At 41.8% G+C, this 14833-nt stretch overlaps 1 protein-coding gene across 5 annotated transcripts in view; it reads right to left on the bottom strand.

The window, feature by feature from the left end:
* Positions 1 to 14833, bottom strand: part of DENND1A (DENN domain containing 1A) — a 1229671-nt gene that overhangs the window by 548085 nt on the left and 666753 nt on the right. For all 5 annotated transcript variants that reach the window (XM_068248143.1, XM_068248144.1, XM_068248146.1 and 2 more), the window contains one exon: positions 579 to 624. In XM_068248143.1, coding sequence (XP_068104244.1) covers positions 579 to 624 — 46 coding nt within the window. The remainder of the gene's footprint in view (positions 1 to 578; positions 625 to 14833) is intronic.

Raw genomic sequence — 14833 nt, 5'->3', positions numbered from 1 at the left:
CAATCGCCGACAATCCGCCGCGATACAGCCCCCCCCCCCCCCGAGACCCCCGTGCGCTGCCTGGGCAATCAGTGCCAGGCAGCGCTGAGGGGTGGATTGGGACTCCCTGTGACGTCACGACTTTCATCGCCATGACGACAGGGGAAGCCCTCAAGGAAATCCCGTTTAGAACGGGATTTCCGGACGGGTCTTTGCACCTGCGGCGATCGGAGGGGTGGGAGGGATGCCGCAGGGAGGGAGGAATCATGTAGCTAGCGCTAGGCTAGCTACATGATAAAAAAAAAAATGTTCAAAAAACGTTCCCGCGGCCGCAGGGCCAAGGGAATCAGAACGCCAGGCAGGTTAATACCCCCATTTTTTCCCAGCCAGTGAATCATTTGAAGTGTGCCAAGCTGAGAGTGCCCACAACATTCAGCCAAAAACACACAATAAATGAGGTGGCATATTACATTTTTAATACACCTGCTTTCCCCCACCGGCAATCTAATAACTACTTTGTCAATTGGTGTCCCTCTACGATTAATAAGAGATTACAGTGACACAATAAACTGGATAAAAATCAAAACATATGAACATACCTCCATTAAGCTTGAGTGTATTCCAATGAGGTAGGGCATCGGAGCGCTGCCAAAAGAGACAAATCTCATTAATTGTCATTGCCGAAAATTCCACAAAGCCATTGTTAGAAAATATACCTTCCACATTATCCTCCATCTATCAAATACAGTATTGTGCTTGTACAGAAAGCCAGAGCACCTCAATGTCACTGCAGTAACATACTACAAAATAGTCATTTATAGGTAACTGGAACTTCTGCTTAAAAGAAACATCTGTAGGTAAAGTTCATACAGCTTATATTTATTGATGTATACACTTTGATGTTAGTAAACGCTGCCAGTGCTAGACAATGGAACATGATTATTGTAAAGTATGTCTGGAAGTAACAGTGTGTATCATACATTATACATCATAATACCAGTAAGTATTACATACTTTATCCACATGTAAAGGAATAGGTCAGATTACACTAGCATTACATTTATAGTTTTACACCTCAGTCTGCACCCAAAATAAGTTTAATAACAGTGAGGGTGAATTGGAGTCAGTATGAAATATAAAAGGGTGAGAGTTATAAAACTAACTACATTTTATTTCCTTAAAGAGACTCTGTAACAAAATTATCAGCCTTATTTCTTCTATCCTATAAGTTCCTATACCTGTTCTAAAGTGGTCTGTCTTACTGCAGCCTTTCCTAGTTGCACAATGGCTGCATTATCTCTGTTATATAATCTAATCTTCTTTCCTTTGTTAGCTTTGTCGGGCTCAGGCACTCAGGCTGGAATGTGTTTCTCTGTTTGTGATAGGCATAAGCTATACACACCCTCTCCACGCCCCCTCCAGGCTCTGTATGAGTCACAGACTGAGCTTCTCTCAGCCTATCACATGCTGGTTAGCAGCCATGTTTTTTGTTTGTAAACACTGCCTAAAACTGGCAATTACAAGCCAGGATTGCAGCAGGGAGTGGCAGAAACAGCAAAGAGGGGCCCAGGAGAACATAATGAATAGAATGGTATGCTTTTTTGTAAGAATTTTAGAGTACAGATTCTCTTTAAGTAAAATTGTAAAACTTTGATAAACTGATAAATCTGTAGACCTTTATTTAATGTTGTCTAATATTTCTTGAAAAACTGTGTTAAAGCTGCCTACCATGTTATTTTAGTAAGTCATACTGTACATACTTTTATTGAAAGTGTACACAAAAGATGAACTTAAAAAGAGAAATGTAGTTTAACGGGAACCTGAGATGAGAAGCGTCTCAGGTACCATACTTAACCTGGGGCTTCCTTAAGCCCCCTTAAGGCCTTTTGTCCCTCGCCATCTCGCCCGGTGGCTCGGGTCCCTCACAACACAATTCAGCCCATAAAGCCTGGCCCTGTTGCGCTTCATCCGGCATGCGCAGCCCAGGCCAGGCATGCTCCCATCCCTGGGAGCGTTCTGCTCCTGTTCAGTAGTACTGTGCAAGCACAGAATGCTCCCAGCCGGGGGAGCGCCCCTGGCCAGGCCGCGCATGTGCGTCGAAGCGCAACTGGGCCAGGCTTTCGGGCTGAATTGCAGGAGACCTGAGACACCCTGGGAGATGGCTAGGGAAGAGCGGTCTTAAGGGGGCTTAAGGAAGTCCCAGGTAAATATGGTACCTGAGACACTTCTCATCTCAGGTACACTTTAAAGTAAACTCGAGGCGGCAAGAAATCAACAAATAAAAAACAAACAAAAAGAAAGAAAAAAAAAACAGATATCACCTAAGAAGAGGGTAATCTGTGGATCCTCAAAAGACTTCCCAGATCCTCCTTGAGGCAACCACCGCTGCCCAGAACCCTCTTGTAGAACACATTTGCGCTCCTCTTCATGCACGAGCATGGCCGTGCTGCATTTGTGCAAGCACAACTTCGCATGCACAGTAGCATAAAGCAACTCACGGACAAGCAGCTCCAGCTTACTGTGCAGGTGCGGCGATACTTGCACAAGCTCTCGTCAGATATGTTTTGAGGGTCCAAGCACGGCAAAAGAGTTGGCTTCCCTCTCCTTTGGCAGCTATCGCGGTAACATGTGTCCATTAGTGTTATCCAATTTGCAAGTTTTCAGCTGCAGTGAAGCATACTTTTCATTCACTGTATGTGTTGCATTGAATGCGTAATGTGCAATGCGACATTTCCCCTCATTGTCAGTCTGTTTTACAGGGTATTCAATGCCCCAGTGTGAACCTAGCTTATCCACCAAAAATCAAATGTGCCCCCCCTGTCCCCCTTAAAGAGAACCCGAGGTGGGTTCTAAGAACGCTATCAGCACACAGAGGCTTGGTCTGCATATACTGCCCAGCCTCTGTTGCTATACTGCTGCCCCACAGGCCCCCCTGCGCTCTGCTATGCCCCCCAAACTAAACCGCCGTGCTAGCAACACACAGGGTGTCGCAGCCGGCTGTTTACCTTTGGAAGTGTCACTCTCTGCCACTCCCCCGCCTCCTTCATAGCGCCGCTCCCCGCCTACGTCCCTTCCCTCCCCGCTGATTGGAGGGAAGGGACACGGGCGGGGACCCGCGCTGTGAAGGAGGCGGGGGAGAGGCGAGACTGACACTTCCAAAGGTAAACAGCCGGCTGCGACATGCTGCGTGTCCCTAGCTCGGCATTTGATTTATGAAGGGCAAGCAGAGTTGCCTGGCAGCCGTGCTGATCTATTAGGCAAAATCAGTGTCTGAATAACACCAGAAACAAGCATGCAGCTAACCTTGTCGGGCCTGACAATAATGTCAGAAACACCTGATCTGCTGCATGCTTGTTCAGGGTCTATGGCTAAAGGTATAAGAGGCAGAGGATCAGCAGGACAGCCAGGCAACTGGTATTGCTTATAAGGAAATAAATATGGCAGCCTTCATATCCTTCTCGCTTCAGTTGTCCTTTAAAAAGTGTGGCCACAACAAAACCTGCCCAGGAGGGACTGCCCCTGTATCAGAAAGTGTGAGAGTAAAAAACTGGGTTCCTGCACAACCCTGGCCTCTCTGTGGCTGGAAGGGCTGCTTCTCCTATAATTAAAACATTTGCTTCTGCACAATCTATAAGTTCAAGACAACTCCACTGATTCAAGTCATGACCACATTTTTAAATCCTAATTTTAAAGGACAACTGAAATGAGAAAAATATGGAGGCTGCCATATTGATTTCCTTTTAAAGAATCCCAGTTGCCAAGCAGCCCTCCTGATCTATGTGGCTGCAGAAGTGTCTGAATCACACCAGAAACAAGCATGCAGCTAATATTGTCAGATCTGACAAAAATATCAGAAACACTTGATCTGCTGCATGCTTGTTCAGGGTCTATGGCTAAAAGTATTAGGGACAGAGGATCAGCACGATAGACAGGTAACTTGTATTGCATACACACACATATACACACACACACACATATATATATATATATATATATATATATATATATATATATCATCTCTTTAGTTGTCCTTTAAGCTACAGTTTTTTTCTGCTCTACCATACAACAAGATTATTTAAAATTATAAACAAAAGAAGGAAGACCTATTGTATATCTTGTGCACGGCTATATGCAGGTGCTAGCACTGGTGTGTAATCAACAAACAAAGAGATAGCACAAGAAACTAACCAGTCTATGCTGCACCCTGCAATATATGAAAACATTTATAGACTGCAAACAATCGAAATAGTAGAAATTGCATTTATTGAAAATTGCCATTTATAGCCAGTTATATAAGTTATGGCAAGACTACCACCAAATCCGAAGTGCTGAAACCCCTCCCCACCCCCTTGCAAACAACCACAAGCTCAAAAGCATAAGTATAGAAGATGGTCATTTAAAGGTGACCCTCACAAAGAAAAGGTATGAGGTAGCTGGCAGCAACCAAAAAATGTCAAAGGGGTTGGATAAAGTGAGCACAGCTACAAAATAGAACACATACCCGGGTCATCTAAGACAAAATTTTACAATAATGGCCATCTTATATGAATACAAACACACACCATTAAAATCAAATTACTGTAATCATATTGGTACTATACTCCTCATAGAAAAGAGTATGTGAGGTGGTATGGCATTCATTAGCCATAACATAGCCCATAAAATTGTATATAAAGTGGCGGACTCTTGACCAAAATCACTCACAGAGGTTAGTATAGAAAAAACAGACCAATATGATCACTAGTAATAGGTTACGGCTGCCATTGTGCTAACAGTAGATAGATCACCCCAAAATCCAGGATCAATAGGGCCATCAATGTACGCTAATACCTCATATTCTATCCTATTAAGTATGAAAACAAAGCACTAGCTACAGGCAATAGTCCAATAATGATTACGTCTATATCTGCCTATGATAAAGTCCAAGCCCCATTTTGTTGAAACCTATATGGAACAATTTCAATTGCATAGATGAAATGATCAGTCTCTAGATGGATGTATAACAGAAAGAACGAAAGATATATACTATAACTTTTCTACTTTGTTGCATAAAGTTGCATGAAGTTGCATGAATGGTCCATAGCACCTTAAATTAGCTCCAACCATCAATTTTTGGCATAGATCACTAAAGAAAATGGATCCAATTTTCAGAAATTCATTAGGATATGTCTAAGCGGTATAGCCATTGCTTAGTTGTTAGACTGGTGCATGAACCATTTGCAATCAGCCTTTAGTCATTATGATGTATTGCAGATGGTAATAGTCACTCATTGATATGTATACAGTGCACACACTTAGCAGAACGCTGCCGATATTAGATAGCATTCCATGTGTCTATAGATTAGGATTTCGCAACTGCTATCCCAGCCAGTATAAGCGCTGTACCAGTGTATAGTTCAATAATCCTGTATCAGGCATCTGAGACCAGCGTCATAATATGCATCATCAGCCATAGCGAGTTAACAGCACAATGACATTCCATATGCATATGGGTTAAGATTTCACAGGCGCTGTATCAGCCAGTATAAGCGCTAAAACAGTCTATAGTTCAATACTCCTGCATCAGGCAACTGAAACCAGCCTCATATTATGCATCATCAGTCTTGGCGAATCAACAGAGTGACATATGCAAGTAAGCTTAATTTGTTCAATCACATTGGCATCAATAGCTCAATCGCACCTATACTTATCAGAATGATCGATGAATCACACATCCATGCAGTGAGGCGTAGATGTTGCCGGCGTCTATTGTATACCAGGCTGGCACTTGTATCACGGCAGATAGGATTCATAAGCCATATAAATAGTGCTTGTTTGAGGCATGGAACCTGATCCCGGGCGTGGTTGTAGGGCAAGCCAGTAACACGTGACCCGCGTTAACACGTTTCGCCCCGCCGCTTCTTCAGAACTTCCTCTGCTGACCCTCTCTGTCAAGTTCTTCACTGGCTGCCAATTAACCAGAGGATCCATTTCAACCTCCTAACCCTAACCTACAAAGCTGTCCACAATCTCTCTCCCCGGTACATATCCTCACTAATTTCCAGATACAAACCCAATCTCAGATCTGCACATGATCTTCTGTTGTCCTCCTTTAGAATCACCTCCTCACATTCACATTTACATTTACAAGATTTTGCATGCGCTTCACCCCTCCTCTGGAATGCCCTCCCACAACACATCCGTCACTCGCCAACCTTTGTTACCTTTAAACGCTCTCTAAAAACGATTTGTTCTGACAAGCATATGCGCTACCTTAGGCCACTTCCCTTTGTCCTAAGACCAAATTGCACTCCTACTAGGTATCCTAAAACACACTGCCTCTATATATTTTATCGTATACTACCCCTCCTCTTGTTTCCCCCTATTCCTTTCAGATTGTAAGCTCGCAAGGGCAGGGCTCTCTCCCCCTTTTGTGTCTTGGAAATCATTATACATTTTATTCATCATGTTACTTTTATCACTGTCATTACCAATTCTATATTTTGTATTCTTTATGTTGTATCATTTTTTTGTATTTTGTCACTAATTATGTATCTTGTATATTGGTGTACACCATTGTCTGTATTATTATATACCCCATGTTTGTTTCTTACTTTGTACAGCGCCACGGAATATGTTGGCGCTTTGTAAATCGATAATAATAATAATAATAATCATCATGTTTTTTCAAATTATACTAGGGTATTATAAATCCTATTCTTTAGCACCAATTAACGTGGAGCAAAAGTAGATGTCAGCAGTATACTAATACAACAATATCACCCCAACAACTGCTATAGTTTTTGTTAATAATTAAGGTATGCTACAAATGCTGTTTGCATGTTCCTATCAGGTGGGAGACTGGTGATTTTTTTCTGGGCTGGTAAGATTCTTAAAGCACTCCTGAACTGTGAGGCATATGGAGGGCTGACATATGTTTTGGTTTATTTTGTAAACAATGCAGATTGTCTAGCTGTCCTGCTGATCCACTGTCTCCCATACGTTTTCCCATGGACCCTGAACAATCATGTCAATCAGGTGAAGTCTGACTGGATTAGCCACATATTTGGCAGCCTCCATATCCCTCTCAGTTCAGGTGTACTTTAAGTCAAGTCTTAAGCCTGGTACACACAACCAATTTTTAATGGCCAATGACTGGCCAATTGTACCGCTTCCATGTAGTGTGAGAGCTCACCTACACAATCTGTGCACAGTTTGACAAAATTAGTTGACGCTCACACTGCATGGAGGTGGTAAAATTGGCCAATCACTGGCCAAATTTGAAAGTGTGTACCAGGCTTTAGTCAGCCCTATGCAGGTTTGTGAAGCTGAGTAGAATGTTATGAAGTCACTATTTCATGCTGCCGTTGCACTTGTGAAAATAAGATCTGGTAATGGAAGGCTGACTGCTTAGTACATTACCAAACTGTACACATCCAGTATATGATATTGTAAAGGGGAAAAAAAATGTTTCCCTGACTTACCATCACTGCATGTACATGAACAAATTTATTTTGTCTCTCCAATAATCCAACAATAGAGTAACTACACTAAACCACTGCTGTATTCACTCTTAATCTAAGACAGCTGATGAAGATTTACATATTGGTTAATAGTTCTGCCCACAAAAATACTGCAAGCTTTCAAATCAGTAATCATTTCCAATTTCCCCCATAGCTCCCTTTGGAAAAGAAATTCTATATCCTCAAATACACTGAAAAAAAAGAGCTGCCTCGTGTTAGCAATTGAATTGCTGTTGTGGCTTTCATTAGCTGATTTCTTTTTCCCGCAGTTGTGCTGCTTCCACCGGATAGCAAACACTTCCCCCAAGACCAAAAGGTTATCTGGCAGAGTGATCAGTACAGAAAGGCTTCAAAAGAACATTGTATATCCGCATCGGGCAACAATAAGGAATCAATTTCCAGGTCTTACTCAAGGTACTCATCATACAACATACTGTAATCTCCAGATCTGACGGACATGACACCTTCTACACAGAACTGTCCTGCGCACATATGGCTATGTGTTTCAACTGCCACTGAACTCAAAAACGTTATAATAGCTGCTTTCTGAATGAAGATTTTACATTCTGTAGGAATTCTATAACACATTATAAATATATGGCTAAATTAACTAGTCAACAGATTTTTCGTAAATATTTAGTGTAAATTCATTTTTTATAATTTTATGTATTATCAGCCTATTTCTAAAAGTGCAAATAGTGTCCACTAGAAAAAAATAAATGTATTCCTGCTGAAATTATGGAATGTTTCAGTTCTTTCACCTATGAAAAAGGCAATCGGCTTAAAGAAACAATGAAGCGGGAAAAAAATTATGATATAATGATTTGTATGTGTAGTACAGCTAAGAAATAAAACATTAGGAGTAGAGACATACATCTAATATTGTTTCCAGTCCAGGAAAAGTTAAGAAACTCCAGTTGTTATCTCTGCAAAAGAGTCAGTGAGCTCCACAACTTTCAAAGTTGCAGAAAGCTCTGTCTTCTGAAGCTTATTATCTCAACTGTCAGTCACTGTATTGTTGTCTTCTGCAGAGGATAGTTCAAAAGTTCACTAGCCTGCTGTGTAAAATCATTTATAATGCTGAGTATTGTGTAAACTGCAAATATTACAGAATGATGCAATGTTATAAAAAAAAACTATATAACTGAAAATAAAAATATGAGAATATTTTCTTTGCTACTAATTATCTAGTAGTTATCCGTACTAAACAACTAATTCATGATATCATAATTGTTTTTCAGCTTCAGTGTCTCTTTAACCATTTAAGCTTCCTGGACGTAAAAGTTACGTCCAGCAGGCCATGTGCGCTCCTGTGGCCGATCGCGCGCGTGCACGCGTGCTCCCGGCCGTGGATCATTGGCCCAGGAATCAAACAATCGGGACATGGTGCCCGATGATTGCTTCCTCTCCCCTGCAGAAAAAGCAACAGCTTCTCTCGGAAGCCTCACTTTTTCTGCCTCTTGCATCCCCCTACGTCGCTTTAAACGTACATGTTACGCTTAGTGTGGTTTGTTTTGGGTGTAAAACACCCTCTGGAAAAATACACAGGAGACAAAAAAAAGGGAGGGAGCCCAATGGTGTAGTACGTCAAGATTATGTGGTAAATGTGGAAGTAAAAAGAACTACTCACAAAGGTGGGTTGCAGAGGGGCAACCGACCGCATCAAGCAGGTGGAGACAATAAACCCGACTCCACTCGGGGGAGAGGGGGTCGCCGGAGACCTGGATGTGGTTGCACTCCTTAGGAAAAGGAAGGAGACAGATCTCCACCATGGTGGGACCACGGATGCTCTGCCTCCACCCCTCAGACGGGTGACGTGTAGGGGTATTAGATGCACTATTTGGGTAAAAGAGGCACCCTGGTATTCGGTAAAAGCATTTAAAAACAGTTTAAAAACGAAAAGGTAACGAGGTAGCTTACCTCAATGAAGACAAAATCTTTATAACAACAAAATATTTTATTAGTGAGAGCACAGGCAACGCGTTTCGTGGGTCTGAGCCCGCTTCCTCAGGCCAATAGCAGTGCCAAACTAAATAAAATGTTTGGCTTAGGGAGGGTCCCTAAGCCAAACACAGGTACACTGGAAGTCTGATCTGGTGTAGTATAGTTAGCCAATGCATAGGCAATGCATAGACAAATGTATGCCCAGAATTCCCCCCCAGACTGGGGTTGCTAAGTGTCTGGGAACAGACAGGAGCCAGAATGTCTGCAGGCACCCTAGAGCTCACAGCACCATGCAGCAGCCTGACAACACGCCCCCTTCTTTCCCGGCTACAGTTGGCTTTGGATGTAGCAGCTGAGTATGTACAGGGCATAAAGCAGCTCTGGGAATCCTGACAGAGTACAGATCCAGGTATGAGCACAGCCCTGTGCCCCTGCTGTGTGCTAGGAATGCAGGAAGTCAGCACCTTGCAGAAGGATTCAATACCCCCTTTATTACAGATGTTGGCTGTCCTCATTATTTTCTGTATTCACTGAATACGCTGCAGAGGCGAGTGGATACAGATAATGCTTACAATCAGCAGACTTCTGTAGTGCTAGAAGAAGAAGGTATCTCTCACCTGTTTCAGTGTTGCCTTCCATTCCCAATGTCCTGTGCCACTCTCTCTCTCTTTCCCCTATTCTGTCCTATGTGTGTCTCCCTGTCTCTCCCATCCCTGTCTTTCACTCTTCCCCTCTCCTCTCTCCCCACAGACACACAGAAAAGGGGGAATAAACATGAGTGAGTTTCTGTCTTCACTTTCCTCTCTCTACCTCTTCTGCCACTCTTATCTATCTCATTCTCCCACTCTCCTGTCTCTCCCTCCTTCCTAAAAAAAAATGCAAAATTCAACATTGTCTCATTCTAACTACTATTATGTATTTATACAGCACTGACATTTTATGCAGCACATTACAGAGTACATAGTCATGACACTGACAGTCCTCAGAGGAGTGCACAGTCTAATTCCCACCATAGTTGTACTAAAAGGTCCTACCATATAATTATATTGTAAATGGCTGAGAGAAACCTCAGCAATCTCCCCCTTAAAAATCCTGGGTTTGCCCCTGCAATATGGCAACAGTGCATGGTGAATACATTGTGTAATCACAAGTGTGGGTTACAAAATAAACAACTAAGCACATGTGGGGAAGTACCGTCTCCACATGGCCTTGTATGTTGATTGCAGTTGCTGCTCCAAAAAGGGTCTATGATAAATGGTGAGGTCATGTGACTGGGTGCGCAATGCAATGGGGCTTTTACACCTTCTACACCTGCTAAACCATAAAGGTGGCCACACACCATACACATTTTTAAATATCTGTTCAATTCAAGAATTGCAATCAATTTTTCTGACTGATCGTAACATTTCAAAATATGACCAATGTAAAACACACACACACACACACACACACACACACACACACACACACACACGTTAAATTTTTCCACAATTATAATAAAAATTGTTGGAAACGCTGAGAAAATTGCCAGGGTGTGTACATTAATAGACACTAACACACAACATACAATCTTTAGAAAAATTTCCAGCATTCCGGATCAATTAAAAAAAAAAGGGAAATCTGATTGGATTTTTCAGTCGAATGAACAAAAAAAGCTTTTCATTTTTTCGGGAGATCCAATCACATTTATTGAATTGCCGTCAAATCGGATCATTTTATTGTATCGCGTGTGGCCACCTTAAGGCAGTACTTTGGGAAAAGGGGCACATAATCGTATTGTCCACTATTTCAGTATGTCCTTGTAGGTCAATCCGGCATCTAGAACGGTTGAAACATTCTAAGGTCTTTTTTTTTTATCATGGGTGTATTATTATTATTATTATTATTAGTATGATGAGGATGATGTATTTATATAGCCCTGCCACCTTTCACAGCACTTTTATGTAGTATAAACACACATCAATAACAGTTTTTCAGAGGAACTTTCAAAATAATCCCTACCATAATCAGTCATTGTCTAATGTTGATATTGCAGTTCAAGGCCAATTTTTGGGTATATCAATTAAACCGTCTGAATGTTTTTGGGATGTGAAAGGAAACGGGATTATCTTGAGTAAATAGATTCAAAGAGAGCATATACACTCTATGCAGATAGTTTCCTGGCCCAGATTTGATCCGGGGACACTAGCGCTGCAACATGAGAGTGCTATTCACTATGCCAACCATGGCACCTAATGTACAGTATACATTAATTACGATGTAATTTGCAAATGTGCTTTCCGATTTCACCCCCCCATATATTATGAAACAATTTCCAAAATAAAAGTGGGGGACCCCAAGAAACAAGCATACTAAGTTAAAAAGCTCTGCTTGGGAACTACTAGAACTATGTTAACCTCTTCACTCCTAGGGGTACTATATACCTGGGTGACAATAATAAATTGCCTTTTTTCAGTACTGTATCTACATTCAAGTGCTAATAACTTTTAAACTGATTTGTGTATTTATGCAAAAAGTTGCACTGCTTTTTGTGAAATACAGCGTTTTTGATCTTGGACTTTTAATTGTCCTAAATATACAGCCTTCTGAAATCAAAATCTGATCAGAGAGATACATATATTCTACACATAGATTTGTAATATATTTCAGCATAACATCTATAAAAAAAATCTATAGATTCCTTTTGTTTCCCCTCCTCAATATAGTACTAACCCCCAGGGACTATAAGACCAGCTGATGCCCGCCCGCCCCTCAACCCCACCCCACCCCCCCCCCCCCCAGGTCTCTCCCCCAAGCTAATATGTAGCAAGTCTGCCCTAGGAGCACTACACCTTCAGTAATTGTATGTTGCCCCTGCAAGGAATTTGTTAAGTATCACCTGGGTTATATACCAGTTAGAAAACACCTTAAAACACATTTAAGAAGCCCTTGTGATTAAGTGTCCAGGTGGCCTGCCCCTGCTCCTCTGAAAGTGTCTAGTCCAAATACAACTACCATTTAGTTTGGTAGGAAAGAAGGGACCCCATTGTGATTGGAAGGCCATGTAGTAAAGAGATCATAAGTCTATGAGAAGCCTGTTCTAAAATAAGTAATTCCAGAGTTTTCAGGGTCCCTAGAAAAGTTTAACCTATGTGGGGAACTCTTTAATGAAGCTCTGAAGCTGGAAAAAGGCCCAATATGGGAATTTCTAAAAAGGAAACACATTGATACAAAATATTTATGCTTTTGGCAAGGCCCTCTGAAACAAAATCTCTCATCCTAGGGATGGAGGTGGCTTGCCAGTTGTGTGCAAAAGAGGAGAAGTAACCGAGATGAAATAGAGGATTGACTTACACAGGGGTCACTGGGCCCAGAAAGGTTGAACTTTCCTCTCTGTGTAGGAGACTCTGAGGGTGATCTTTCTCACACTGTTTCAGCCTGGGGTCTGAATTCCAGGTTAGTGCAGCTAGTGAACAAAACTTTTTCTTAATTGCTAATAAATCTGTCTATGGCTCATTTAGTTCCTGATTCATTCTTCCAAGTAACCCGTTACTTACACTCCTGATCCTTGTAACTGTTTTATTCTATTTATGCAATTCCCACTGAACTCAGTTTAGTGTTTAATAGCTAATCCCCTTTCCCATTTGGGTTCACTTTTTTCCCTGTGTCTCCTACTTAGAATACTTTATTGGATAATGATAACTTCCTGCATCTATCCATCGCCCAAGTCGGGTTAGGTTTATCAGAATCAGAGGTTTATGTAGCAGTGGTGGTAGGTACAAGTCCCTTGACAGAGGCAGTGGAGACTTTTAGAGACTTTTACAGCGTGTCAGTTCCAGGTACCTCAGCAGCAGCTGTGGAGAGGCACGTGCAGCAGCGGTATCAAGGACTCTCCCTTGGAGCCAGAGCTGCCACTGCAGGATCCGCTGACACGTGGGCCCCAGCTGGAGCTCACCATGTGGTACGCTGGACCCAGAACAAGTGCCATAGCACTAGAGCCTGTAGACCCCAAGTGCTGCCCATCGTCCCATCAATTGTGGAAGCCCGGAGGAGACCGCAGATGTATTTATTGGTCAAGGATCCTGGGGAAAGGGGTAAAAGTGAGATCCAAGCAAGAGCCTTGCGGCCATGGCTACCTTTTTGGCATTATCTCCCTACATAAAGTGGTTGCCCAGTATTGTGAGTGGCCTTCCCTTTTATCTTTCCTGAAATCTGATACCTTTACCCTAAAGGAGATCCATTATCCAATAAATGTATATGTTCAGGTATTCCATATATAGTTGGTAAAAGAAAATGATAAAAACTTTTTACATATACTTGAAACTATACTTGAAGCTAAAAAAAAAAGTTCAGAGCGCCTACATTTCTATTTTCAATTTAAATCTCTCACAAAATAATAAAAGGCAAATGTCAACTGTTAAGGTTAAAACTTTTTTTTTAGATATTACAGAAAAGCTCTAAATACAGAGTTCTATGATTACTCTTAAGCAATGAGTGTTAAAATTGACAGAATCTGGGCCTAGTCTAATAAAGAGCAGCCAAAAGAGTGGAAGTCGTACCATTTCTGTAATAACGTGTCCGGCGTGCAGGCTGACACACAGCATATAGAAAGTCAAATTTGAGAAATTTAATTAACGGCACCATGTCGATCTTTATATGATCTACAGCTAATCAAGAAATGGACAGAAAACTATAATGTGTTTAATTAGAATGTCACAAGTGCTGAAATCTGCTGTCGACAAATGAGATCTCGTGTTCAACGTGGCATAAGGTAGGCAGTCCACAGAGAAACACATTTAGATGAACAGCCTCACAGTCAACTTCAGCATTAATCCCGTGATTCAGGTAGCTGACTGGTATTCAGGGACAAAGTTTTCCAACAGCAAAAAAAGAAAAAAAAAATGGCTGTTTTAACCTCCCTGGTGGTATGATTATTTCTGGAATTTAGTCTAAAAGAGGTGTAATTTTTTCACAAGCTTTTAAATCTCTTCCTGGGACCAGTGCTGCAATTCTCCCTCCGTCCTCCAGGTAGTGCTGTAATCCTTTAGTGAGATCGCCGCCTGTTGTCATGATGACAAACGGTGATCTCACCAGAGGGATCGAGAGCCCCTGAGGCCCAGAAGAAGAATGGATGCCAGCATCTGGATCCAGGGGAGGTGAGTTAGAAACACTGCCACGCTGCGTTGTCTACCTATACCTCCTAGCGGCTACCCCAAGTCAGGCTTGGGATTACTCCTAGCTTCTTTTGCCCACCCCGAGCCTGATTAGGGGGTACCGCCAAGGAGGTTAAAGGCCTCAGTTCAGAATTTTTATTTGAATTTGTACATTATTTGAAATAAATTACGGTATGCAAAAACAAAGTTTATTGCAAAACAAAGAAAGAAAGAGAAAAAGGAGGAAAGGAAAAAAAGGTATCAAGAAAGAATAAC

Source organism: Hyperolius riggenbachi, chromosome 8 (assembly GCF_040937935.1).
Source record: "Hyperolius riggenbachi isolate aHypRig1 chromosome 8, aHypRig1.pri, whole genome shotgun sequence".
Classification (NCBI taxonomy): domain Eukaryota; kingdom Metazoa; phylum Chordata; class Amphibia; order Anura; family Hyperoliidae; genus Hyperolius; species Hyperolius riggenbachi.
The sequence above is the reverse complement of the archived record's forward strand: the minus strand, read 5'-3'. Positions and strand labels throughout refer to the sequence as shown.